General features: G+C 31.5%; 4 protein-coding genes across 4 annotated transcripts; all 4 read right to left on the bottom strand.

Annotated features, from left to right (window-relative positions):
- Nucleotides 1–269: 269 nt before the first annotated feature.
- On the bottom strand, nucleotides 270–4,133 carry LOC110645650 (calcium-transporting ATPase 12, plasma membrane-type). Its single transcript, XM_021798872.2, has one exon. It carries the CDS (start codon nucleotides 3,696–3,698, stop codon nucleotides 525–527), a length of 3,174 nt encoding a protein of 1,057 aa, XP_021654564.2. The 5' UTR covers nucleotides 3,699–4,133; the 3' UTR covers nucleotides 270–524.
- Nucleotides 4,134–12,543: 8,410 nt separating this feature from the next.
- LOC110645639 (uncharacterized) lies at nucleotides 12,544–13,833 on the bottom strand. Its single transcript, XM_058140459.1, has 2 exons — nucleotides 12,894–13,833; nucleotides 12,544–12,744 (listed from the first exon to the last, which is right to left on the bottom strand). Exon 1 carries the CDS (start codon nucleotides 13,606–13,608, stop codon nucleotides 13,000–13,002), a length of 609 nt encoding a protein of 202 aa, XP_057996442.1. The 5' UTR covers nucleotides 13,609–13,833; the 3' UTR covers nucleotides 12,544–12,744; nucleotides 12,894–12,999.
- Nucleotides 13,834–14,511: 678 nt separating this feature from the next.
- Nucleotides 14,512–15,542, bottom strand: LOC110645640 (calmodulin-like protein 8). The gene is made up of 4 exons (XM_021798861.2): nucleotides 15,285–15,542; nucleotides 15,051–15,208; nucleotides 14,873–14,950; nucleotides 14,512–14,753 (listed from the first exon to the last, which is right to left on the bottom strand). Exons 1-4 carry the CDS (start codon nucleotides 15,358–15,360, stop codon nucleotides 14,619–14,621), a joined length of 447 nt encoding a protein of 148 aa, XP_021654553.2. The 5' UTR covers nucleotides 15,361–15,542; the 3' UTR covers nucleotides 14,512–14,618.
- Nucleotides 15,543–19,722: 4,180 nt separating this feature from the next.
- Nucleotides 19,723–23,853, bottom strand: LOC110645645 (2-methyl-6-phytyl-1,4-hydroquinone methyltransferase, chloroplastic). The gene is made up of 3 exons (XM_021798865.2): nucleotides 23,015–23,853; nucleotides 21,766–22,072; nucleotides 19,723–20,084 (listed from the first exon to the last, which is right to left on the bottom strand). The coding sequence occupies exons 1-3, from the start codon at nucleotides 23,575–23,577 to the stop codon at nucleotides 19,929–19,931; spliced, it is 1,026 nt and encodes a 341-aa protein (XP_021654557.2). The 5' UTR covers nucleotides 23,578–23,853; the 3' UTR covers nucleotides 19,723–19,928.
- Nucleotides 23,854–25,404: the final 1,551 nt, after the last annotated feature.

The raw sequence follows: 25,404 nt of genomic DNA, 5'->3' as shown, positions 1-25,404 counted from the left end.
ATAATTAAAGGTAAATTGAATGAAATAATTAAATTATAGGTTTTATAAAATTTGAAAGATTAAATTATTTAATTTTGAAAATATAAAAACTAAATTATAGGTTTTATCAAATCTCGGGATTAAATTATAGTTCACCTAGTATATTTGAGGGATTAATCATTGTTCTTGTAAAAATATAGGAATTATAGTAAATGTTTGAAACCAGTCGCATTTTAAAGATTAAATTGACTACCTAGTATGTTTGAGGGGCCAATTTGCAGAACATCAAATGGTAGCAACACAGGTTAATTTTTCCCATTCTATACAGGAGGAAGAAAACAAGGGTTTGCCTACCCGGATAAAACTAGTAATCAGTAATTAGCTTCTAATGTTGAATGAATCTTAATTGATAACCTGCCATCTTTCGGCTGTGAATTGTCAGATCTTCAATTATCCAAGGAAACCGATTTCTCTTGCTGGATTTTGTTGATGAGAATGAATTTTATAGCCAAAATGAGAAGCTGAAGATGCCATTCCTGAAGCTTTTAGCTTCTCCTACACTCATTTGCAAGCCTACAGGAAGAGGATTTTCTATGGTAGATTGAACACATAGCCCTTCTGAAGCCGGATATTGGCCTCTTCAGATAACTGAAGAATGGTTTGCCTGGCACAGGCATGAGTTTCACAACCCAACCAATTGGCCATGACACAGCTGCTATTAAAATACAAACTGTCCATTGCAGCCAATTTAACTTCTCCGTACTTGCAAACTTCTTTAGAAACTCCACCATCACAATCTGAAGAGCAATAGTTACGCCCACAATGCCAAGGAACAGATGGTTCCTGTGGATGCCTTTGAATACATTCTGCTCTTCCAACTTCCTTGCATTGAACTCGTTGAATACTTGGCAAAGCACGAAAGTATTGAAAATAATTGTATCATTTACCTCTGGACTCGCATTGAATATAGACTCGCCCCTGAATTGTAGAGTCAAGAGGATTGCTATCTGGTAAAGAGCTTGAGCTAGAAGGTTTCTCCACATAATATTTGTTATGAGGGGCTCTGTCCGACCTACTGGCGGCCTCTGCATCAGTTCATCAGTTGGCCGTTCTGTAGCCAGGGCCAGAGCTCCCAGAGTGTCCATAATGAGATTCACCCATAGCAATTGGACTGCTGTTAGGGGAACCTCACCAGCAGAAACTGCTGCTATGAAATTAATCACAAGAGCTGCAACATTGACAGTAAGTTGAAACTGGATAAATTTCTGGATGTTGTTGTAGACGCATCTTCCCCACCTTAAAACTGTTGCCACAGAAGTAAAATTATCATCCAAAATGACAATATCTGAGCTTTCCTTAGCAACCTCTGTGCCTTGAATGCCCATAGACAGTCCTATATCAGCTTCTTTCAGTGCAGGTGCATCATTTGTGCCATCTCCTGTTACTGCAACAACATGACCTTTCTGCTTCAAGCACTGCACCATTAGAAGTTTGTCAAAGGGTGATGATCTTGCCATCACGCGAATCTCATCAACTCTTCCCATTCTCTCCTCGTGTGTGTAGTTCCGAAATTCGACACCTTCTACTACTACCCCACTGTCTACTTCGGGATCCATCTCAAGTATTCCACATTCTGTGGCTATGGCTTTTGCTGTGAAAACATTGTCCCCGGTTATCATTTTGATGCTTACTCCGGCGGACTTGCAAATTTCCACAGCTTTCTTGGCTCCTGGTCGACATGGATCCTTGATACCCACAATCCCTAGCAAGGTCAAACCATCTTCTTGTAGCTTTGGGCGCATATTTTCACCATTGTCATTGTTTATCAGTTCTTCTCTTATTTTTTTGTGAGCAAAAGCAATGCATCTGAGGCTACTAGCTGCCATACCTTGGATTATTCTCTCAATTTTACTTCTTCCATCTTCATCCATGGACTTTATGATCCCGCTGCTCTCATAATAATCTGAACACATCCCTAGTATCATCTCGGCTGCACCTTTCCAATGTACATGAATGGTGTTGTCGGCCAATTCCTTAATTGAAACCCCACTTCGTTTCTTCTCTGAATTAAAGGTTTCGACATGGAGAATGGTATAACTTTGCTTCACTCTTCCCATGTCCATACCCATTTCAGAAACTGCCCATGAGAGAATGGCTTTTTCAGTTGGACTACCTGAAAACTCTGGTACAGAACCTGATGCTGGAATGTAGACGCTACCAGTTGTGTTCAGACCGACTCCTTGGTGGAACAATTCAAGAATGGCTGGAGAAATTCCTCTACAAGAAACTTCATCAATGGGTTCTTGACCAAGCCAGAACTTGGTTACTTGCATTTGATTTAATGTCAAAGTGCCTGTTTTGTCAGTACAGATAACTGTGGCAGATCCCATGGTTTCACAAGCCGAAAGCTTTCTGACCATAGCCTGATCTTTCATCATTCTCTTCATGGAGTAAGCTAGAGTTAGCGTGACTGCTAACGGCAAACCTTCTGGAATTGCCACGACCACGATAGTGACTGCAGCAGCCACAATGCGAACAATAGAATTTAACAGATCATTTGTATCTGTTTTGCTACCTCGGTACTCTGTCATACCATTCTCATTTTTTGTATTTTTTGTGAAATAGCGAATTAACATGACTACAAGAACTAGGAAAGCAACCGAAAGGCCAATCTTCCCAATAGAAGAGGTTAGTTTGTCAAGTCGAGCTTGTAATGGTGTTCTTTCATTGGAGCCACGAGTTATTGAGCTCATCATTTCGCCCCAAGCAGTGTTCATTCCAACGGATGTCACCAGCATTCGAGCATATCCATCGGCAACTTTCGAACCAGAAAGCAAGAATGGATTGCTGGTGGAATTGACTTCAACATGGTCGCTTTCTCCTGTCATGCTTGACTCGTCTACCTGGAAAGAATGCCCATGCAAGAACAAGCCATCCGCTGGAATTTGATCTCCAATTTTCAGGGAGACAACATCTCCAACAACAATATCAAATATAGAGATCTGTTGTCGATGTCCATTTCTAACAACATCAATTTTGATATTGCTACTTATTCGAGATAACTTGTAAAATTGTGTTTCCTGTCTAAAATTACTGAGAGCAGAGACAACAACGACTAGAAACACAGCCACAAAGATGCTCCCACCTTCATACCAACCTTCTTCTGCTCCATGCTCTTTTACTCCAAAGCCAAGCGCAAGAGCAGCGCATACCAGGAGGATAAGGATGGTGGTGTCTTTAAAAGCATCCAGCACGAAAAATAGAAACCCCTTGGGGGGCGGCTTATCGTAAGTGTTGGAACCGAACATGTCACGCCTCAAGCTGACTTCACTGTCATCACCGTCAATTCCATGCTCTAAGTTTGTCCCAAGAGCGGTGGCAACACCTTTAACTCCTCTAAACTGGCGGAGAGCTACAGAGTCTTTCTCTTTTACCATTTCGGTAAGTCTTTTTTTATCAATACCAGGGATACTGGAAACGGGTACATGTTTTTGGGAACTGATCGATTCTACATCAAGTATGGTGTAGGGAACAGAGTGCAGAATACCAGAGTGTTGATAGCTATTTGTTTCGGATACAATTATCTCTCTTACGAGAGAAAGCATTGCACGAACAGAACAGATTGTTAAATAAGCAATACGCCACCGTTTCTTTGCGTTGTTGAGAGTGTTGGTTAGCAATTTGGTGCAATCGAAATTCGATTGCTTACTGCTCGCCATAGTTTTCCCTTCTTTGTTAAGAAGTTGCTAGTAAGGCAGCGTCTGAAAAGAAATTCTAATAGATAGTTAGAGAAGAAGGGCTGGTTTGGAATTTCATTTCCAGTAGCTTGCCTGAGAGAGCCTTTTTATAGAAAAAATTATACAATGAAATTAACGTATGTACAAACGTGACTCTCACTTTACACACAGCCAATCAACAGGGTTTTCTAAAGTATTCCCCACTTGATTTTCTTTTATTTTAGCCACAATCTGCGCACAGCTAAATTGAATAGCAATTCATGGGTACTTTTTTGTCCGGTACTAATTCTTGCCGGAGTCTGATTTTCAATGTATTTAATAGTGTGGCGTTAGAAAACAAGATTTTCAATTTCCAACAACTAGCAACACATTGTATGTTTTTGGGTCCTTGAACATGCTAAAGTGTTCATTTTAGGTCAACAAAGTTTTTTAATTGTCCAAATTAGATGAACATCCACTTAACTTTCTGAAATGGAAAAGTTTCATTGACCGTAGACGTCAGAAACGCGGTTTCATGCCCACCTTTCTTTGTATTTTCTGTTTATAAAAGGATTGGATTGATTGCATTGTCAGCCTATCGTGTGGTATACAGATTGCTTGCGAAATGGGTTGCCATTCATTTAGATTTGTTTCGTTGCCCCTATTTCTATCTCAATCCTTCTAATATCCTATTTTGGTTGACAACGAGAACGCAGGAGAAATCGACACAAAACCCAATTCTTGACCTAGCTCATCCAATTTGGGGAATTTGGAGAATGGAATTCGTGTTTGTGTTTTAGAGTTGTAATTCTAAATTGAAGTATAACTGGAGTGACAAATTATTAAATACTTTCGGTATATATATGCACTCTCACTCATAAAATTATAAATTTTACATTCTTAAATTTAAAAAGTAATTAATTTTTTTTTAATGATAAATGTATTATTTTATAGTGTACTGAGCACATTGAATAATTTGTCGGAGCCAAAGAAGAAGCTATAATTTCTTAGAAACTTACAAGAAAAGGATGTAATTTAATATAGTGTTGAAAATTAATCCAAACAAATCAATTAATGTAGCTTTCATTTTCAGCATCTTCGCTTAGGATGTATTTGCTTAATAAATATTGTTTAACAAATACTTGGAAAAAACTAGGATGATAATGGGTAGAACTCGTGAAGAACACCTATTTGAATTCAAATTTAACTAATATTTTTAATATTTAAATTTCTTTTAAATTAGATTAAAATTTATTCTCAATCATTTAAATTCTTCTCAGACTTGATTATTGTTATCCAAACTCATTTAATTTTATATATTTTAATTAATAAAATACATAAAAAAATGTTTTCTTATTAGTTATTTATATTTTAAAAAATCTAATAGTTTCATAAAATGTTTAAATTTTATTTTATTAAAAATAAAATATATAAAAATTTATAAATATTACTATAAAAAATTATTTATTTATTTAATTAATTATTTATATAAACGAATTTGTGTAATCAGTATATAATATGCAAAACTCTAATACGACTTGAAACTGTCATTAATATTATTTTTTAAATTCAAACTTAACATAAACCTAATTATATATTGTTCAAATTTATCATATTAGGATTCAATCAAATTAAATGCTTGTAAATACTCGATCAATTACCATCCTAAAAACTATAATTATACAAATCGTTTAAACATATTAGTAATTTAAATGGAGAGAAAATTATATAAAAATAATAAATTATGACTGCTGTAAATTTTTTATTGCATATGAAAATTTTGCCTTTATTTTGAAATTCTAATAATTTTATGGTATAATTGCACACTAAATTACCCTTTAATCTCAATTTTTATTCAAATTATTCTCATGGTTTTTGCCTAATTATATTTAACATAAATTTTCATTTTCTATTTATTTATGACTGCTTTCAAAGTCATGACTTATTCATATACAACTCTAATGAAACATAATATTTATTATCTATGATAAATTACAAGTACCAACTTGCAAAATGCACTCAACCATAATATACTTTTTGTAATTTTCCTTTTTTTATTTAAAAAAAAAAATCTTCTATAGTGTCGACGGGTGGAAAATGTCGGAGAGATCAAGAGGGTATGCCAAACTTAATTTTGTCCATAAACTTTCGGACCCATTACCATGGAATTGGTAAGCGCCGATTAGCCAGACTTTAGCTTCTCCGGCAAGCACTACGAGACATCAAGAATCCAAAGAGAAAGTCGATAACATAATCTTGTTTGTACGATGGTTGACAAAATGTATATGATATATCTTCAACATTGTACCAAAATTATTGGGTAAATATTATATTATAAGTTAATTTTAGTAGTATTTTTATAAAAAAAATATTAAATTTTAACTTCTCTTATAAAATTCATTTGAATTCTAATTTATTTTTATAAAAATTATTATAATTGAAAATTAAATTTTCATTTTAACTTATTGATTTATTAATTATTTTATTAATTTTTTTTAAATATAATATATAAAAATACATCTATTTATCATCTTCGTTGTTAAATTTTTCTCTTCTTTATACTTTTTTTACCACCAGTTAAATAATTTTATTTGTAAAAAAATTAATAAATTAATAAATTAATTTGAAAACTTTTAATTTTTAGTCACAATAATTTTTATAAAATTAAATTACAATTTAATAAATTTTCAATAATTTTTATGAAAACACTTAGTAATCACGTGTGATAATTACTCGAACTGATATCATCAAGAGAGTTTTTAAAATCCATCGATTTATTGTCTCATTTAGTTCATTAGTTTAAAATTATTAAATAATTAATTTTAATTTATTAATATTATAATCATTTAAAATTTTTGAGGTATTAAGTCTAAATCAAATTAATAAAAAAAAAAATATTTTCATCTTCATCTATGTTTCACATCCTAAGTGAGTAATGAATGGAAACTTTTCATTGAATCGTGTTTCACGAAAAATATTTTAAGCGAAAGAAGAAAGTCAAATTAAAGTGATAAAAAGAAAAGGGACCACAAAAAAAAAAAAAAAAAGAAGCTACTAAATTTTGGAGCGTAAGAGAAAGGTGGAAAATTTGAATTTGAATTTTGCTTCGTAAACTGAATTTGATTATTTTTTTTAATAAATATTTTTAAAATCCCAATAAATTTTAATTTATTTTTCTCATATTGACGGCTAAGAGTGTGTGATTTTGATTCTAATTCATGATATACTTAATAATTAAAATCGAATTGAAATTCTAATACGAGTTAAATTTAATTTGATTCTAATACTTTAATTTTAATTTCATTCAATATAATTTCCATTCGAATTTTGATCCTTTTTATAGGAAAAAAACTCATCCACCAAATAAAAGAAGTTAGTTATTAAAATGATTTTATATAATGATTTTTATAAAAAATTATATTTAATTTATCATTTAAATTTTAAAATTGATTATTATAATCATAATATATCACATAATATATTTTTAAATTTTTTAATTAATAATATTTTACTATAATATATATATAATTTAAAATTAAACATATTATACATAATATACTAATACAAATGTAGTATATAATATATTTTTTACTATTTCTTAATTATATAATTATTATCTATAAGTTACATATAAAATAAAAAATTGAATATATATATATATATATATATAATTCACTTATAATTAAATATTGTAAAATAATTTAATGTATTTATAATTAAAATTATTAAGAAAAAAATAAATTAATAAAAAATAATATTAAATTATATAATCTATAATTATAATGCATATATTAAAATTTTAATTATATATAAAATGTATAATTATATTAAAAGTATATAATATATCTTAAAATATTATAAAAAATTATAAATATAAAATTAATTTTCGATTAGGTTTAATTTTTCATGAAAAATTATAACTAATTAAAAATAATAAAATAAATTTTATTAAAATTAATTAATTTAATATGATTTTTTAATTTAATTTAAAACCTTAAAATTTACGGGTCAATGTTTAATTAAACACAAAAATTTAACCATTAGACTATAAAGTTGATAAATTAAATCAATTTATTAAAGAATTTATCATAAATGCTCATATTTTAGTATGTATTAAAAGTTTTATTTGTTTCACAAAAATATATTTTTTATATTTTTTAATGTTTAAAATACTAAAAAAAATAAGGGAAAGGAAAATATTTTTTTAATTAAAAAAATTAAATTATTTTTTATTTTTTAAATTTTAATAGTTTTATTAAAATATAAAAATATTTGTAATATAAATATATATTATTAATTTAATATTAAAATAAAAAATATATATATTTTTATAAAAAATATTTTTTATATATAAATTATTTTTTATAAAATAAACAACCTATCATAATTCATAAGCATATTTTCTTTTTTTTTTCAGAATAAGTCAAATACAACATTTGATTTCATTAGAAATTTTATTTATGAAATGATTCACGGATCCATAATCTCCACTATCTTCTTTTAAGAGACAATTTCCCACACGTCACTCACCAACTGAATACTTTGCTGAACAGTTCTGCAAAGTCATTGAAAAGTAATGGCGCAATTTCCTATCATATTCGTCTGCACAACACAACACTTCTCTCTATTAATAGCATCGACATCACCTTTGTCTTTACTGAGTCGTCTCTGACACCTATTTCTTGTCAACACATCAGATTGTCGTAGTCCGCTTTGCTTATGATTCCAGTTATTGAAATTAAAAATAAATTCATAGCCGACAGTGAAGCTTCCTTGCTCCTTCTCTGTTCATTTAATGCCAATGAAACTTTCAAAGTTCACAGATGCTGGATTCTGACTTCTGAACTCATCAATTTTGAATTTTATCACAAGAATTTTTTATGCGGTGGATGATATTGACCAACAATGACAATGTTTTTATATTTAACATTCTCCTGCTTAAACAGGAAATTATAGACAAAAAAATTTAATATTGAGATAAGAATTAATTTTAATAAAAAAAAAACTTTAACTCTAGAAAAATTTTTATTTTAATTTAATTTATCATAAAACATGAAAAATATTCTAAGTTAATTAATCTCTAAAAAGAGTTCAAATATAAAAAATTATCTAAATTTTTATATTTAAAACTCTTGCCTTATGCCCATTGTTGATCCATGTAGGACAACAGTTTGTCCATTGGCAGTAGGCACCCACCATCCATTTTCCAAGAAAATGCATCATCTAGGAAATTAAGCTAACTGATAAAAAGTTTAACATCAAGAATTTAATAATTAAAGTTTTGTTTGCCAGCAGCCCCTAATATTTAAAACCACAAAGCATTTTGTCAAATAATATTGCTAAAATGTCTATTCTCAGGTGTTTAATGTCCAAGCTATTCTAAACTACCATTTTCTATGTTTTTTTTTCCTATACAAACAGAAGAAATTAAAATCATTTTAAATAAATCCAGGACAGTGTTACAATAAACAGGTCGGCAAAGGAGGTGGGGCGGCTATTAGGTGAGAAAATTGATAAAATCTTTATTGAAATTTAGAAATGGTGAGTTAGTGACCTTATTAAAATATATCAATCAAAGTTGAAAAACAATAATAAAAATTAAAAAAAAAAAAGAATAATTGCGTTAAAAATAATTATAAATTCAATTAGCACGCACCCTTTGAATAAAAAGGTTGAATCTAAAAAGTTTAACAGGATAATTAATTTAACATTCATCTATGCAACCATGTGGAATAATATTAGTAGTATGTGGAATATGAACAAGGCTCAAATGGTATACGAACTGAGGTTGCATTTGGATAAAAACTAGGAAATTGAGAGTGCACTTTCCGAATATTTAATTTTCTATGCCTGCCCTTCAACTGGGTTAGACTTCAATAGCTCCGACCTAAATTTCTATTTCTAACCCATTCCGCAGGCAAGCAGGACAGACTGCAGCGTGGTCTTGGTGTCTCCACTCCAAATCTTTGTTTTAAGTTCACATTGAAAAAACAAGCACTATGATAAACAAAATAATAATAATAATAATAATTATTATTATTATTATTATTGTTATTTTATTATTTCAATTTTTTATTAAAATATATTAAATTTAGTTTTTAATTAATTTTAATACTTTTTAATTAATATATTTAGAAAGTATTTTTCTTAACTATAACATAATATTAAACATACCCTTAATTGTATCAATTAACTTATTAATATTAAAGTTATTTCCTTTGCTATGAAATCTTAAATTTAAGTTTCAATTAGTGCTAAATGAATTTGTTTAAAAAATTACATTAATTACATATTTCGTACGCAAGGAGTGGAGAAGAAATGTAGGACAATGACAGGGGTTGACCGATTAAACAATAATTAACCAATAAACTAGCAAAACAATAAACTGGCAATTCAATTTAGGGTTTATGCGACATTATCGTTAAAGTTGTTATAAGGAATGGTAACAGGTCGGCTATACGTGAGTATTTGACACCATTAAATCTTAATAAAATAAATTTAAATAATATATATTCTAGTTTAAAATAAATTTAATTTTGAAAAATAATATTTATATCGAATTTAAGTTTTATATATTTAATTTATTATCTGAATTTATTTATATAATTAGTTAATTAAATATATATTTTTATAATAACAATTATAAATTTTTATATATTATAAATTAAATAAATAAAATTTAAATATTTTTTAAAATTATTAAATGTTTAAAATATAAATTATTAATAAAAAATATTTTTATATAAATTGTTAATTAAAATATTTAAAATTAAATAGTTTTGACCATTTTCATTAATAATAATAATAATCTGATTTGAAATAGACTTAAATAGTTAAAAATAAATTTTAATTGAGTTTGAAATGAATGATGCTTTTAATAAATTTTAATTGGATTTGAAATGAATGATACTTTTTGTGAGTGCTCTATTCGTGGTCATTCTTAAGCAAGAATTAGATATTTTCAAGTAGGTAATCTAATTAAACCATATTGGAATGAGTTCAAGTATTATATAAACAAGTTTAGAGCAAATTTAAATTTGTGAAATAATATTAATGTCAAATTCAAATTTTATATATTGGATACCTATTATCTACTCATTTTTAAAATTAATTAATTAAATATAAAATATATTTTTTTATAATAATATTTATAAATTTTATATACTATATTTTAAATAAATAAGATTTAAATATTTTATAAAATATAATTTTTTTAATAAAAAATATATTTTATGTAAAGTATTAGTTAAAATATATAAAGTTAAAATGAGTTGATGTGTTATTCAAATAATAATAATTGGATTTAGAACGTTCTTGAGTAATTTAGAATAAACTATAATTGAGTTTAGGGGGATTCATATATTAAAAATAATAATAATAAGATATTAGTAGGGTGATTTTCATGGATTGAAAAAAAAAAAAACCATAAAATCAGTTTGATCATCAATCTGATTTTTATAACAGCACTAAATACTAATCACCCTTATTTTCACTGTCATTGAAGATGAAAAATATTTTTTTTTCTTTAAAATTTTTCTTATATTTAACTACAAATGAAAAATATGAAATTTTTATAAGTGCAATATTTTCATAATTGCTATATATTGGAGATAAACGAGTAAATTGTTCTCCGTAAGGTCAAAGCATGTAGTGTTGAAGAGAATTTCGCAATTTTCACAAAGAAATAGTTACCACAGCTTAAATTATCTGAAGAAGAAAATGTCGTAGTTGACACAGTGTTTAGGTTTAAACGCCAGGAATCAAAAAGGCTGAAACACCTTTGAGCTCAGACGATAGGATAGGTGGGAAAGGGCTTGGAAGGTATACTAACCCAAGTCTAACCAAAAAAATTTGCAGAATTTGGACTTGTTAGGTCTTCTATGTTCTATGCTATTCAAGGCCTATCAATAAGGAAAAGTGTGGGCGAAGAATGATGAGCTATCAGCTAGGTGCAAGTAGAACCAGTATAAGCCCAATTTCGATGCCCACAAACTGAGCCCAAGTTCTACGGGAGAAGCCTCAAAAATGTAGAGGAGGAGATCATTTGAAGGAAAGGATTTTTCTGGTCCAGAGTCGGTTGATTATGTATTTAAAACTTAAAAAGACGCCTCCCACCACATAATTTCTTGAACATATGATCGGATCTTAGTGAAACCAAGCTGCAAGCATATATACATATAGGCCTTTGCAAGATGTCACTGCTCCCTCCTCAGCTCTTCTCAAGTGCTGAAGAGTGAATAGCACCTCTCGGTCGACATGGTGGAATTTAATTAACACCACAAAGTGCTCCTCTGAAGCATCGTCCTAAGATTGAGGTTGAAAAATACTTGTATGGACTTATGGTTTGGTGTAGTATATGAATGGCGTGGTAGAACTACCGCCTAAGAATTTCTTAGGTTGAAATATAGAAATGGCAAGAAGGCGAATCAAGAACAGTTTCATTCACTTCTTTGCCCCGTTACTAATAAATATGTCCTCAATCCCGCCTCATATCCCGCCGGGTTAATAAAATAGTTACTCATCCTCATCCCGTTGAAAAACTAGAATCCCTGTCCCAGTTTCACCCCATCTCACCAAACTCGTTTTCTTTTAATTTATTTTAAGTAATTATAATTCATGAATTAACAATTTTTTTTATATCTTTTACTATTAATTTAATTAAAATGAAATTATATATATATTGGAGCGGAATTCTTAAATACAGATACCACACCTTTCCGGTGATATATTCCGGTGATAAATTTTTTCGGTACCCCGAAATCCGATTTGAAACACAGTCAAATGTTGAAAAACCCGTCCCAATTAGGACGGGGCGAGTTCGCACGGGATTGGGAGATTTTGCCATCTCTATTGAAATCATGGGCTCTCTAATATTATTGATTATGTGTTCCATGTCAAGTTTTTCCTTGGCATCTCATAAACTAAAAAAAAAAAAAGAGATCTGATAATGGTCTCTTATCAAATTTACAAATTTAAGAAAGAATGAATATACTAAAAGCGCCAGAAAGAAATTTTCTGAACATTAAATGTGATCCAATTAAACAAGCCCCTGCATATAAAATTTGATCCAATTAAGCAAGCCAAGATGCTCTACCATCAACTACCATAGGCATTAGGAAACATTCTTCATCTCAACATGATTAGCATCTATTTATCCACTTTAAAAACCAATTAGGTGGTAAAGTTTAACAGACATACCTCCCCAGTGTCCATCCTCAACCAGGTAAGAAATTGCCAAACCTCCCAGCATCACTGAGCTTCAATGGCACAACCCAATAACTCCACATTCTTTTCTTTCTCTCTTTCACCTCTTGAAGAACCATTCATAATTTGGATCAGAGCCCAGCAACTCACCAGCTCTGTGATTTGTGATGCCAAACTCACATTTATCAAATTCAATCAAACCGGGCCACTTGCTCCTCTCTGGCATTGATACTAAACATACCAACTTCTTAACCATTTTCTCACTCACCGTCCCTTCCCCAGCTGCAATTCTTGCTTCACTGAATGGCCTCCAACACTTGTCCTTGGCGAACCCAATGCACTTCTCCTTCGCTGCAGCCAAACAGCCTTCCATTTCGCGTTCCTCGCACATCTCTCTCTCCTTCAAATCAGGCAATTTCCCTCCAATCAAACTGCGCCACCACGGGGGTTTACACTTGTTGGATGCGGCTATGGCACACCCAATCCTGGCCCCGCCCTCGCACTGCTCGATAATTTTAGACTCGCAGATCTTGTAGGCGGCTGTCCAGGATCGTGGATTTCTGAAAGCGAGAAGGTAAGGGCCGGATGAAGGGTCGTCGGATGGGCCGGCGGGTACCGGACCCCTAAGGAGAGGAGTTGGATAGTCGAATTTGACTGTGGTTGAAGATGGGGAGTAGTCATCGAGGTTTTGAGGAAAGGAAGGGTCCATGTTTCGCGTTTTTCCAGATTTAGCCTTCCTAAAGGAAGCGCAGAATGAGATGAAATTAATTGAAGTTGATGGGAAGTAAATTGAATGATTTGTGAGAGAGAGGTGAGCGGAAGAAGGCGAAGGTGCTCTTCTCCGTCTACTTCTCCCGTGGGGATCAGCTGTTTAGCTCATATTGGCTTGCTTTAATAATTTATTTTAGAGCATTAGTGGGGTGATTTATCTTCAGCAATTGTTAGCCAATAAACTAACTCCAATGGCTATTAATTTTTTTAATAACATAGTGATTTGCTTAAAGGTAAGTATTTTCTTCTCAAATATTTTAATATATTAACATTAAATAACATAGTTTTTTTTTTTCACTGAAACATGAATTCAATGCTTATAGGTCCAATGGCATATTGTAAATACAGATATGCTATTGTAACAACGACATAAAGGAAAAATAAAATAAAATAAAAGCAGGTATTCAAAGTTACTCATCATTGGTCCTATAGTTTCTACTTTGTATAGCTACCTAATAAGAATTTACTTACTGATTATTGATCAATGGCTAATTTGATACAATTGGTTTCCTGTGTTCCTTGGACAAAATGGAAACAATACGCAATAACAGTATTTTGACTACCCATACATTACAATGATGTGAATGCCAAACCCAAAATGGAGAAATTATGCCCGTCAGCTACATTGAAAGACCATGGAACTTGTTTCTAGGACTAGGCGTATGAACTGAATTTGATAGGCAACAAGGAATCATGTTATAATTTTCTGCTCATATTTTTCTATTCTGATGATGAAGCTTTCTGTACTGTGCTATTTGATTCTTATTCATATCAATAATCAACATGACATAATAGCTTTTTCTTTCCTTTTCTTTCCTTTTCTTTCATTCTACTGCGCATATGCCTTTATAACGAGGAGTTCATTGCTTTCTAATTCTACCTGACAAGCAAAGAAGAAAACTAAAGAACCAAGCATACAAGGATCATGATCTATGTTTTTCGTACAGATTAGAAGGCCATCATCATCCTGGCAAATTCCTCATAACTAACTAGACCATCACCATCCAAATCAGCCTCTCTTATCATCTGTTCAGCTTCCTCCTCTGTTAATCTCTCTCCCAAATTTATCATCACTTGCCTTAGCTGCACAGTTAAACAATGTATCAAGTCAGACATACGTGTGAATACAAACATATACCAGAGATAATTCAATCTGTAAAAAAAACTAGGTAATTTGGAGAAGATGAAATGTGAATATTGACCTCATTAGCTGATATATATCCATCCTGGTTTCTGTCAAATACTTTGAAAGCTTCTTTTAGCTCTTCAGAAACATTTTCCTGCAAGAATGAAATGACATGAAAATGAAAATAGATAGATGGATAAAAAGAAAATAATTCATTAGGGCAGCCGAAGACAGCTGCATATATAAAATCTTGCCTTCATTTTCCTTCCCATAATGTTCAAGAACTCCTGAAAATCTATTGTTCCATTTCCATCAACATCAACTTCACTTATCATGTCTCGAACTTCTTCTTTTGTAGGATGTCCATCCAGCGATTGGATAATGGTTGTTAGTTCTTCCATTGTAATGAAGCCTGCATAGATATTGTTAGAACATAATATTCATGGAACAGAGTTATATCGTATATGAACTAAAGAACAACACCGCACCATCCGAGTCCTTGTCAATCAAGCAAAAGGCTTCACGAAACTCTGTAATCTGATCTTCTGTAAGTGCTTCTGCCATTCTTCTTTAATCTTTCAAGATTTTCTAGTAGATGAAAAGAAGAGAGAAATGAGGAAGAAGAAGAAGAAGAAATGTGTATTTTTGAAGGTTAATTGAGTTAGCTTGAGGTATGAAGAAGTCTAATATAAAAAGTAAGCTATGAAGGAAATATAAATTTTTTTATTGGGAAAGTGATTGAAAATTGAAATGGTTCAACGCGCTTGAGCTATGAATTCCATTCAAAGCTTCTTAAATAAAATCAACTTTTTGAATGGATGAACGAAATTTCAATGGCACTTTTTGTTCGGCCTTCACTTTCATTCTTGAAACCAATGTCTACTGCACCATGACTTTTTCTTTTTCTCTTTCTTTTTATCCATCTTTGCCGTGCATTTTAGGGAAGAACAGTTCTGTATAGCGTTGGCGCATATTTGGTTTTAGGGTGAGGAATTCTGCAGGTCACAATCTTACTAGAATGTGTCTGCATGATATTTCCTTTCTTTGTAAATCTTTTGACCAACTAAGTATTTTCTTGATTGGCCATTTAAGGCCCCTCAATGAATTCTGCTTTTGGGCAACAAAAAAAAAAAAAGCATATGACCACGTGGCGTACATAGATTGATCATTAGTGTATCTCAACTGCAAAATTTCTAGCATAGGAGATTCATGCCCAGCACCCAAACGTGGAATAGAATAATTTTTGCAGGTAAAATCTCTTGCAAGTAGCAACGCAAGCATAGCTACGTTCTCACTTGGCAATTCACACTGGTAATTATCGCCGCTGACTGAGTTCTCAAGTAGCAATCCCTAGTTCAATAATTCAATTAGTCCTGAGTTGCGCACTACCAAGGTTGCCTAGAAACTTGTCTCAACTTAAATTCTCTCATTAATCACCTTCATCTGGTTTTTGTAATGGGTGGGAATTCGTAGAATTTCAGTTTCTGCAACCCGTTGCGTTATATTTTCAAATTTATGCTATGTTTAGTCTGCCATTGTTTAAAATATAGTCAAATTGAAGTAAATGAAGCTGTATTGTATTGCCTTTAGTTTAAAACAAGAATTTGGGTTTAGGATTTTACAACTTCTGTTAAAATGCGCTAACCAAAGTGTTACATAACCAAGCTTTAGCTGCATGAAACTTTTTTTGTACTCTGACTGCAAATTGGAGTCAGTTAGCTACATTTCTGAGAGAGGATTTGCTTGGATCAAATGAAGGTGGAAAATTAAGAATGAGCATACTAAAACTCAAAACGGAACCAAATGATACGGTTTTTTATTATTTTATTAATTTTGATTTTGTAATTGGGTTTCATTGGTAAATGTATGTTAGGGAAAGGTTCTTTGCGATCGATTATCTTATCCCTGCCTTAAGGTTGATTTCTCAGGATTTTTGGAATAACATTCCACAACGTAATACGAGCTTGTCTCAACTTTATTATAGAAAGAGATTGTACTTTGGCCAGTTAGAGAAACCAAGTTCCTTTTTTATATGTTAGTTCTGTCTGAACAAGTGTACCGTTTATGTTTGAAGTTTCTACATAAATGGAAATTGTGGATGGAGATTTCAGATATCCTCACAACAGATTCTGCATGTTTTATGTGTGATAATTTATAGAATTAGGTGTGTCACATACCCTAATGCAATATTGGGGAATGCATATGTTAACTTGATGTCTAATTCTGTGTTCAAGAGATAGGAGAGATGAGCAAGAAAAATAACGCTCTTGTACTTTTTCAAGTATCAATAGATGGAGATCCAGTTGAAAGAATTGCTATTGAGGTAATGCAAGACCCAACTTGTTTGTTCCTTCTCGCACCCAAAGCCTTTTGTTATTCTTATTATGTGAAAGAAGTCGAAGTTTGTGTACCACTATTGAACTGCATGAACTTTTTTCTTTTAGTGGACAGCTTTTTGCAGATGTTGTTCCTAATACTGCAGATAATTTCTGGGCACTCTGTGCAGGCATATTAAACTTCTCTGTTTAAATTATAACTACATATTAAATATTCTCCATTCAATATGTTGTTGGAACTACTGCAATTTGATTTGTCCAATCATTATTATTTGCTTCCAATATCTGGTGTTTTTTGACATCTTTTTTAAATGTTGTTGTTTCCAATGGCTCTTCCAATTATATATTACATGCTGAGAATCTGCTTCAGGACATGCAAGCGAAAGTTTACTTGATTCACTAAATGGATGCTATTATGATGGGTGCATAACACTCAGTTTTCCTGCTGAAAATGAAGAAACTTGTTTTGCTTTTGAGAACCTTTTGTTGACTTTAAAATGCTCTTCTCCTTGGTTGTATACTGTAGCTTGCACAGTTTCACTTTTATCTTTGTAGGGCGTAGTTTAGTTGTTTATTTAAATGGATTTTAATTTGTTTCACGGATAGTTATTGGAGTGGTCACCATAAGCATTATGTCTTTGTGTATTACAGCATGCTGTTGTAAGAATTTAAAATACCTGCTTAGGTTTGTAATGAACATTCATCTTCATAGAAAAAGGGAAAAGACTTAGTATTGGATCTATGGATGGACATTTTGATGTTCTTACTGTTGTCCTGCCTTGTGTTTACACTATATCTTCTCAAATCCTGTATTCAATAATGGTTATGCATTACAATCAATGGGACCCTGTTTCACACTTGCTATAATGTGGCCCTATGGCATACTAAGAGTATGATGAAGGTATTCGTTGACCATTTATTAACGATTACAACACCTAACTAGAGATTTGATTGCATTTAAGAATGATCATTAATGTCCTGATACGGCCTATATTTGAATATCAACTGTGCAAGTGTTAATGAGTTTAAAATTTAAAGTCACTTTTGACATATTTGGAATTTTTTTTTTTTGAAATTTATATATGGCCAATATGATAAAAAAAATTAGTGGAAGTTGTAAAAAAAACCTAAGAGTTACTGTATACAATATACATATTTTCGGGACTAGAAAAATGGATAATATGGAAAGCAACCATAGATGATGTTGTTGGCATGATGTACTGGTTCTGAATGTAATAAGTTACTTTGACAATTTGGGCAAAGTACCTAAGAATAGTAGCATGCATGTGTTTAAGAAGATACAGTTAGCACTTAGCATTTGCATTTATTTCTGCCAATGACTTGTTGGCTGTTGAGTGGTGGCAGACACTCATCTTTATTGTAGTGCTGGAACTGGCACATCTAGATCTTATGAAACTGCCGGAGTTGGTTCTGTAATGTTGATTTGAATACCCTTATTTATTTTCTTTGCTTGAGAAATCAGTTGCCTATTGTCTACATAAGTTAATTTGAAATTTGACACTATCATGTCGTGATCCATTGTAGGTGAACAACTGGGAAACCTCTTCACCATAAAGGATCTTTTTTTCATCGAATTATTAGAGGATTCAAGGCCCAAGTATGTTTTTTCTTTCCTATTCAACAAGTGTCACTCAAATAAATGAATAATATAAATACTTGTTGTTGGTTTGACTGTTTTGACAACTGTATGGTGTCTTGGATTGTTATTAATACATTCAGTGAATGCCTTTTCCATATCTATATATTGCTGTCTCATTATTCCTTAACTATGTAGAGAACCCATTGTCACTGAGCTGTAGCATATTGTATTGTTTTCCTTGATAACAAAATTTTGCACAACTTGGTGCGGAATTTGCATTGCATTTGAAACTGCCTTCTGCAAAAGAACACTCTTGGATTCTTTAACTAAAAGCATCAAAGCGTGCTTTTGGGATGCTTTTGCCATGGGTGCTCTAGAAGTGCCTGACCAAAGTTCCAAAAGGTGCTTTGACAATGCAGCAACATTCCCTAGCAAACTCGACCTTCATGTGATTCTTTTGTAGTATCAATGATCAAGGAGCAAGTTTCTTTTGTTTCTGTTTTTGTGATACTTAATCTCATTGCTATCAAATTGCTCATTTTCTTTTCCTTGTCCTGACAAGGTGGTGACTTTTCAAAGGAAAAGGTACACTATGATTTGATAAATTTTCTAGTCTACTAATGAATGCGATTTCACCGTGTGACTTCAATACTCATTTGCTGATTTGTAAGGATCAAACTTTAATTGGTTTGGGGGCACTGGTGGAGAAAGTATATATGGAGGGAAGTTTGCAGGTACATATAATATGCTCATTATGTGCTTGCTTGGTTGCTTAATTAGTCTCTTCATTAGTCATAAAAGTATATGTTCCAGTGTTGGAATTCTACCTTTAACTGGCGTAAATTTTCTCTAATATATGGGGGGATTGTTGAATAGTTGTATCATGTGAAGATGTGGTACCGGACACCATTGGGTCATTTTGGACCCCCATATGAAACCGGGTCTACAATTTTACCAGGTGGCATCAAATTCTGGGTCTACTGCTTGTAATGTTCCAATGACGACTTTCAGCTTCTATTATTATTTCAAACGAAGAAATTTTAGAAAAAGTTTTAGAAGTGTTCAATGATACACTCATCTCACTTAGTCTTGCATACTCGTTCTAATGACCACACAAGCGGAAACTCTAAAAAAATAAAAATAAAAAAAATAATAAGAAGAAGAAGCAGCCCACAAAAGCAACTCCATAATCCGTCTTAGATTGGCCTACCTTCGGGTACAATTTGATCTTTGAGCCACATGTAGATAGGCACCAGCACGTAGTATGTTGCTGCCATGGCACCCAAAATAAAACGCAGAAGGAACACAAATGGGTTCACCGGCTTTGCCACGTCCTCTTGCTTTGGACCAAGCTGTAGTAAATTAAAAAAATATATATTAAAAAGTACTTGAACAAATGAACAAAAAAGAGAGACAGTTGCAGTAATAGATAAATTATAGTTCTGCTAATCACCAACTACAGTCTACATTAAGCAAAGTTAGAAACAGAGAATCACTGCACTAGGGAAGTAATAAAGTTCCGCCCTCAATTATTCCCAAAATATTAGCATATACAGGTCGGAAATCAAATAAATAATGCCATTCAACTATTTTACATTCGATTGCAAAAATCTATCTTCTCACCCTAATCAAAGGGTCGAGTTCTAGCAATACTGACAATAGGTCAAAAGAATTTTCTTAATCTAGGATTTGGAGTGCCTTCAACACATGCAACTGTTCAGTAACAATTGCCCTGAAACCCAGCTAAGCTTAAGTTACAATAATGGTGGCTGAGGTAATGAAGAACTGCACACTACAGTTAGATGTTGCAGGGGCGGTGAAACTGAACCTTGAATGCACTTGACAAAATTTTACATTTCAGTTCTTGTCAACTATTTCCCAAGATCTAGGATCAGAAGATTTCAGTATCCAATCCTAAAATTGAAGGGCTAAGAACTAAAAAACCAAGCTCATAAATGTGTGTGTGTGTGTGTATATATATATATATATACAAATCTGTATATGTGTAAGAACCTACTTTTAACTAGCCAATCTTCATCATATCCACAAGGCATGATTACAAAGGAAACCAAATGTGTGTGTGTGAGGGAGAGAGAGATATTTCACATATTAAACACTTTGATTAAAGAGCAATTGAAAATACTAAGACAACAGAATATGTAAATATCAACTTAATAGCACATAAAAGATAAATATAAATATACATTTAAGTTGATCTATCCAAAAATTGCATGAGAGTTGAGACCATTAGCTTTGTCTACTTGTACGGATTGAAGGTAACTTTTTAGTTTGAATGTCATGAAAGAGAGAAGAGCTAAATGAAAATATATAAAAAAGGAAAGGAAGAGCAAAAGTTCATATTGAGAAATCCCATTTTATTTGGGATGATGTGATAGGGAATTATTAAATTGATTTCTACTTAACTATCAAAAACAACTATCAGTCAAATTTTAATTTGTAAATATAAAAATTTAAATAATTAATTTTTAATTGAACTTTCATAGTTCATACTCAATAATAACTAAGTAATTTTGAGACTTCAGCTTAAGTCATAATAAACAATTTATAAACTATTAAGGGTTAACAGAAAATTTGTGGAGGCCAATTAATTAAAAAAAATTCATAATTTACTACATCTATTTTAAAAAATTTTATAAATGTTCGGGGGGCAAGATTCCCCTTGTCCCCCTTCCTCCACTCTTGCTGTCAAGTTTATATATGTCAAAACAAATAAAAATAAAATAAAAGAATGCTACATGACTGGTTTTTTAACTCATATTCATACATTACAGAATGCAACCCAAAGCATCAAGAGAGCAACCAGTATGTGCTTTCTATAGCAAGATAACCTTAATTTAAAACAAAATTACTAAAATAGGCATCCACATACACACATCCATCCACCAAACCACATTATATCCAAATGAATATATTAAAAAAAAGGACAAGGATTTTAACCCTTAAGACTGAGCTGATAAAACTACCAAAATGCTTGATTAATCATTAAACAATGAACAAGTCAAGAATAGTTACCTGTAAAGGAGAATCTCCAGATGCAGGTTTAACACCTGTCACAGAACATCCCATGATCAGCCCATGCCGGCGAACACCACGATACCATTTTGGGCCAATACGCTTCAGTTGGACATCCTTAAACCCAGCCTTTTCAAACCATTCAATGTACTCTTCCTCCTTTGGGAAGAGCATCCAAACATCTGCAAAGAAACGAGACAACCAAAATGTTGGATGCACTGGACCAATTAAGCAGGCTTTTCCTCCTACTTTCAGGACCCTGTACGCTTCCTTGATGCCACGTTGTGGGTCTGGCCAGTACTCAATACTGAGAAGATGTAATTGTATAAGTTCCATAGCTAGGAAATCGACTCAATTTTCAATATAAATATGAAGTTTACTTTCTCTTATAAATCTACCATTGTCCTGTAAAAATAAACTACATATGCAGAGACCAAATTTGACCCTATGCACACTCCATCCTTCAAACTTCATTACATCCACGGCACATAACTAATTCACAGCGCACTAAATACATGGTAAAATACATAGATACGCATACCAATTTGACCTCACTGTTTGGAAATCCAAATTACAGAAACACAGCATAGATGAATAGAAACTTGACAGAGAGAATTGTTCTTGACAATACTAAAGAATAACAAGAATTTAATAACCCTTTTGGATTCAGGGAAAAGGGAAATGGGAAATGGAGAGAAGAGAAAAGACTCTAAATTCTCTTGATTGGACATCAAATGGAGGAGAGAATGGAAGAGAAAGGAGAAAGAGGAGAAATTTCATTTCAAACTCCTTGTAATTAACTCAAAATATTTCTCTCCAAATCGGTGGGAAATGGAGAGAAACGGGGGGGAAATGAGTGTTACTTATACTAAAATAAGTAAATATCCTTCTGCAATATAATAGACATAAGAAAGAAAATGGGGGTATTTCCTCTATCTTCTTAAGAGAGAAATGGCATTTCTCTCCTATTCTACTAATCTATCCAACAAATAAATTAAATTTCCATTCTTTTCTTTTCTCCTCATTTCCCTGTTTAATTTCTGTCCATTTCCCCTGCCAAATTAAGGATACAAACGAAGGGTAACAGCTCTAGCTAATCATAAAATTTCGAGTAGAAATGGAACCATGATCATTACTTCAGCCACCAAATCATAAATTAACCAAGAATACCAATGGAATAAGGACATAAATAACAAAAATTTGGAATTCAATTCTAATAAAAGTCAAGGCATGCATGTCAGAGACATACCTCCCAGCGGACACATATCTGTCAGCATAATCGGTAGGAAATGGCAGATCCTCTGCATCGCCCTCAATAATCTTACACTCCTTCAAGGGCTCCTTCTGCTTGGCCTTTGCAAGCTGATGCGGGGACTGATCAAGAATGGTGACATTTTTGGCATCCACATGCTTCACTATACCCAAAGTAGTGAAACCAGTACCACCGCCGACATCTACAACTACCATATTCCTGTCACTGAGATCAGCAGGCTCTAGTGCATCATCTCTCATGTCCTCAGTCCAGTGACCAGGATTTATAATATGGTCATATACAACTGAGAGGAATCTGTAGAACCAAAAAGCCTCTTTCTTGTGTTGGATGAACCTGGGCTGAGAAGCTGGCCTAGAGGCTGATAAACTGCACTTGGGCATCATTGTTCTTGTCCTGGAGATTCTAGAGCAAGTGATTGTCACTCCGGGAAAGTGGTTCCCGTGAAAATCTGACCGCGAAAAACCTAACCCTTTCACTTTTGGGCTTATGCCTCTCATGAGAGTGAGGTTCTCAGCTCCACTAAGCATTGAGGAAGCCATGAATGGATGAACCAAAGATTACCCACCAAGGAGAACAAGTGAATTTGAAGATTTCAAAGGAAACCCACTTGCAGACACCAGCTTATTAATCGGCACTGGCGGTGGTTTGTGATTATTCAGTAAGCATGATGTGGCGGCTAGAATAGCAAATTGCCGGTATACGGTTGTGGTTAGCCACTGTTATATAACTATTCAATTGAAGCCAAACAGAGAATCCTTTTACGACTTTACCCCTTTGCCAGAGATTTACTTGGATTGAGAAAAATTAAAATTTTTCTTATTTAGATATTAAATAAAGGAAAGAACGAGGATGTAAGAGAAATTTCATTTTCAAAATCTTTTTAATTGACAAAAATGTTTTCCCCGTAAAATAAATTATATTAAAATTATTTAAAAATCTTTATACATATATTAGAAAATATGGGTATACTAACTAAATTAAGATATAAATAGTAATTATAAGAAAAATAAATTAGTCTATATAATTCTTATTAATTAAATTGATTTTGACTTTAATAATTGTCGTGGAAATTGGGTTACCCTTTTTCTCATTAGGTTATGATAAATAATTTTGATTAATAAAATATAGAATTTTCTAATTAATGCAATATTATATTATTAAGATTTATTAAATATATTTATTTATTATTATTAATACTATATCGATAAATTACTCTATACAATATTATACATTGTTATATATTGATAATTTTAATACAAAATTAGTAAAAAAATATATATTTAACTAATCTTAATAATTACAATATTACATTATTTAGAAATATCAATAAAATATTTCGTTTAAATTAAACTAGGGATTAAATAATTTATTTTTAAATATATAAATTTAAATAATAATAATAATAATAATAATAATAATAAATAGTAAAAAATAATAATAAAATACCCTTATTTAAATCATTCCAACAACAGCCGAAAAATGTGAACGTCATTTTCAAGACGTAAGCTCTTTTATTCAAAATGATAACAACTATCGGTTCCATAGAATCACAATAATTATTAATTTTTTATTTCAGTCCATAAAATTTATCCCATAATTAAATTTATATTCAAGTTTTACTGCTCTCCTTCGGTGGTAGGCGAAGCTACAGCAATGCTTGAAGTGATTAGGTTAATTCTTAATATGAGTATTACTTTAATTATCTTAAAGTCAGACTTATTTATTCTTCTTTAATTATTTTAATACCTTTATTTTTTAATGTGTTCTTTTCATTATTTAATAGAAAAATTAATGCTTTAGTCGATTAGTGACAAAATTTAAAATGAATCAGGGTCTGCCTTGTAATCGATTCACAAACACTTCTAGAATTTTACTCTCTTTGTTATATTCAGATGTCAGTTTAAAGCCTTGAAATACAAAACGCAATTTAAAAAATTAAATTTATATTCAAGTATAATATGTAATTATTATGTAAATTGAGAGAATCCAACCAAGATTTTTTTTTTTTAAAACTTTATAAAATTTAAATTATAATAATATTTATTATTAAAAGAAAATAATTATGGCGAAAAACATATTTCTATCATTAATTTTTTATTTAATGTTCTTTTCACATAAATCGCATAATTGATTGGTCCAACATGTCAAAAAAAGTAATATTTTATTTGGGAGGTCTAATTAAAAATATATATATATATATATTGAGTTAAAAATTAAATTTAAATATTGTCAATAAGAAGTGAGACTATATTTTAAAATTGATAAAATTTTAAACATTAATTCGTATTAATAAATTAATTAGTTCAAACTTTTTAGTATTAATTAGTTTTAATTTATCATAATCTTTATATTAAATATTATAAAAA

Source organism: Hevea brasiliensis, chromosome 2 (assembly GCF_030052815.1).
Source record: "Hevea brasiliensis isolate MT/VB/25A 57/8 chromosome 2, ASM3005281v1, whole genome shotgun sequence".
In the NCBI taxonomy this organism is placed as follows: domain Eukaryota; kingdom Viridiplantae; phylum Streptophyta; class Magnoliopsida; order Malpighiales; family Euphorbiaceae; genus Hevea; species Hevea brasiliensis.
This window is presented reverse-complemented; position numbering and strand designations above follow the sequence as displayed.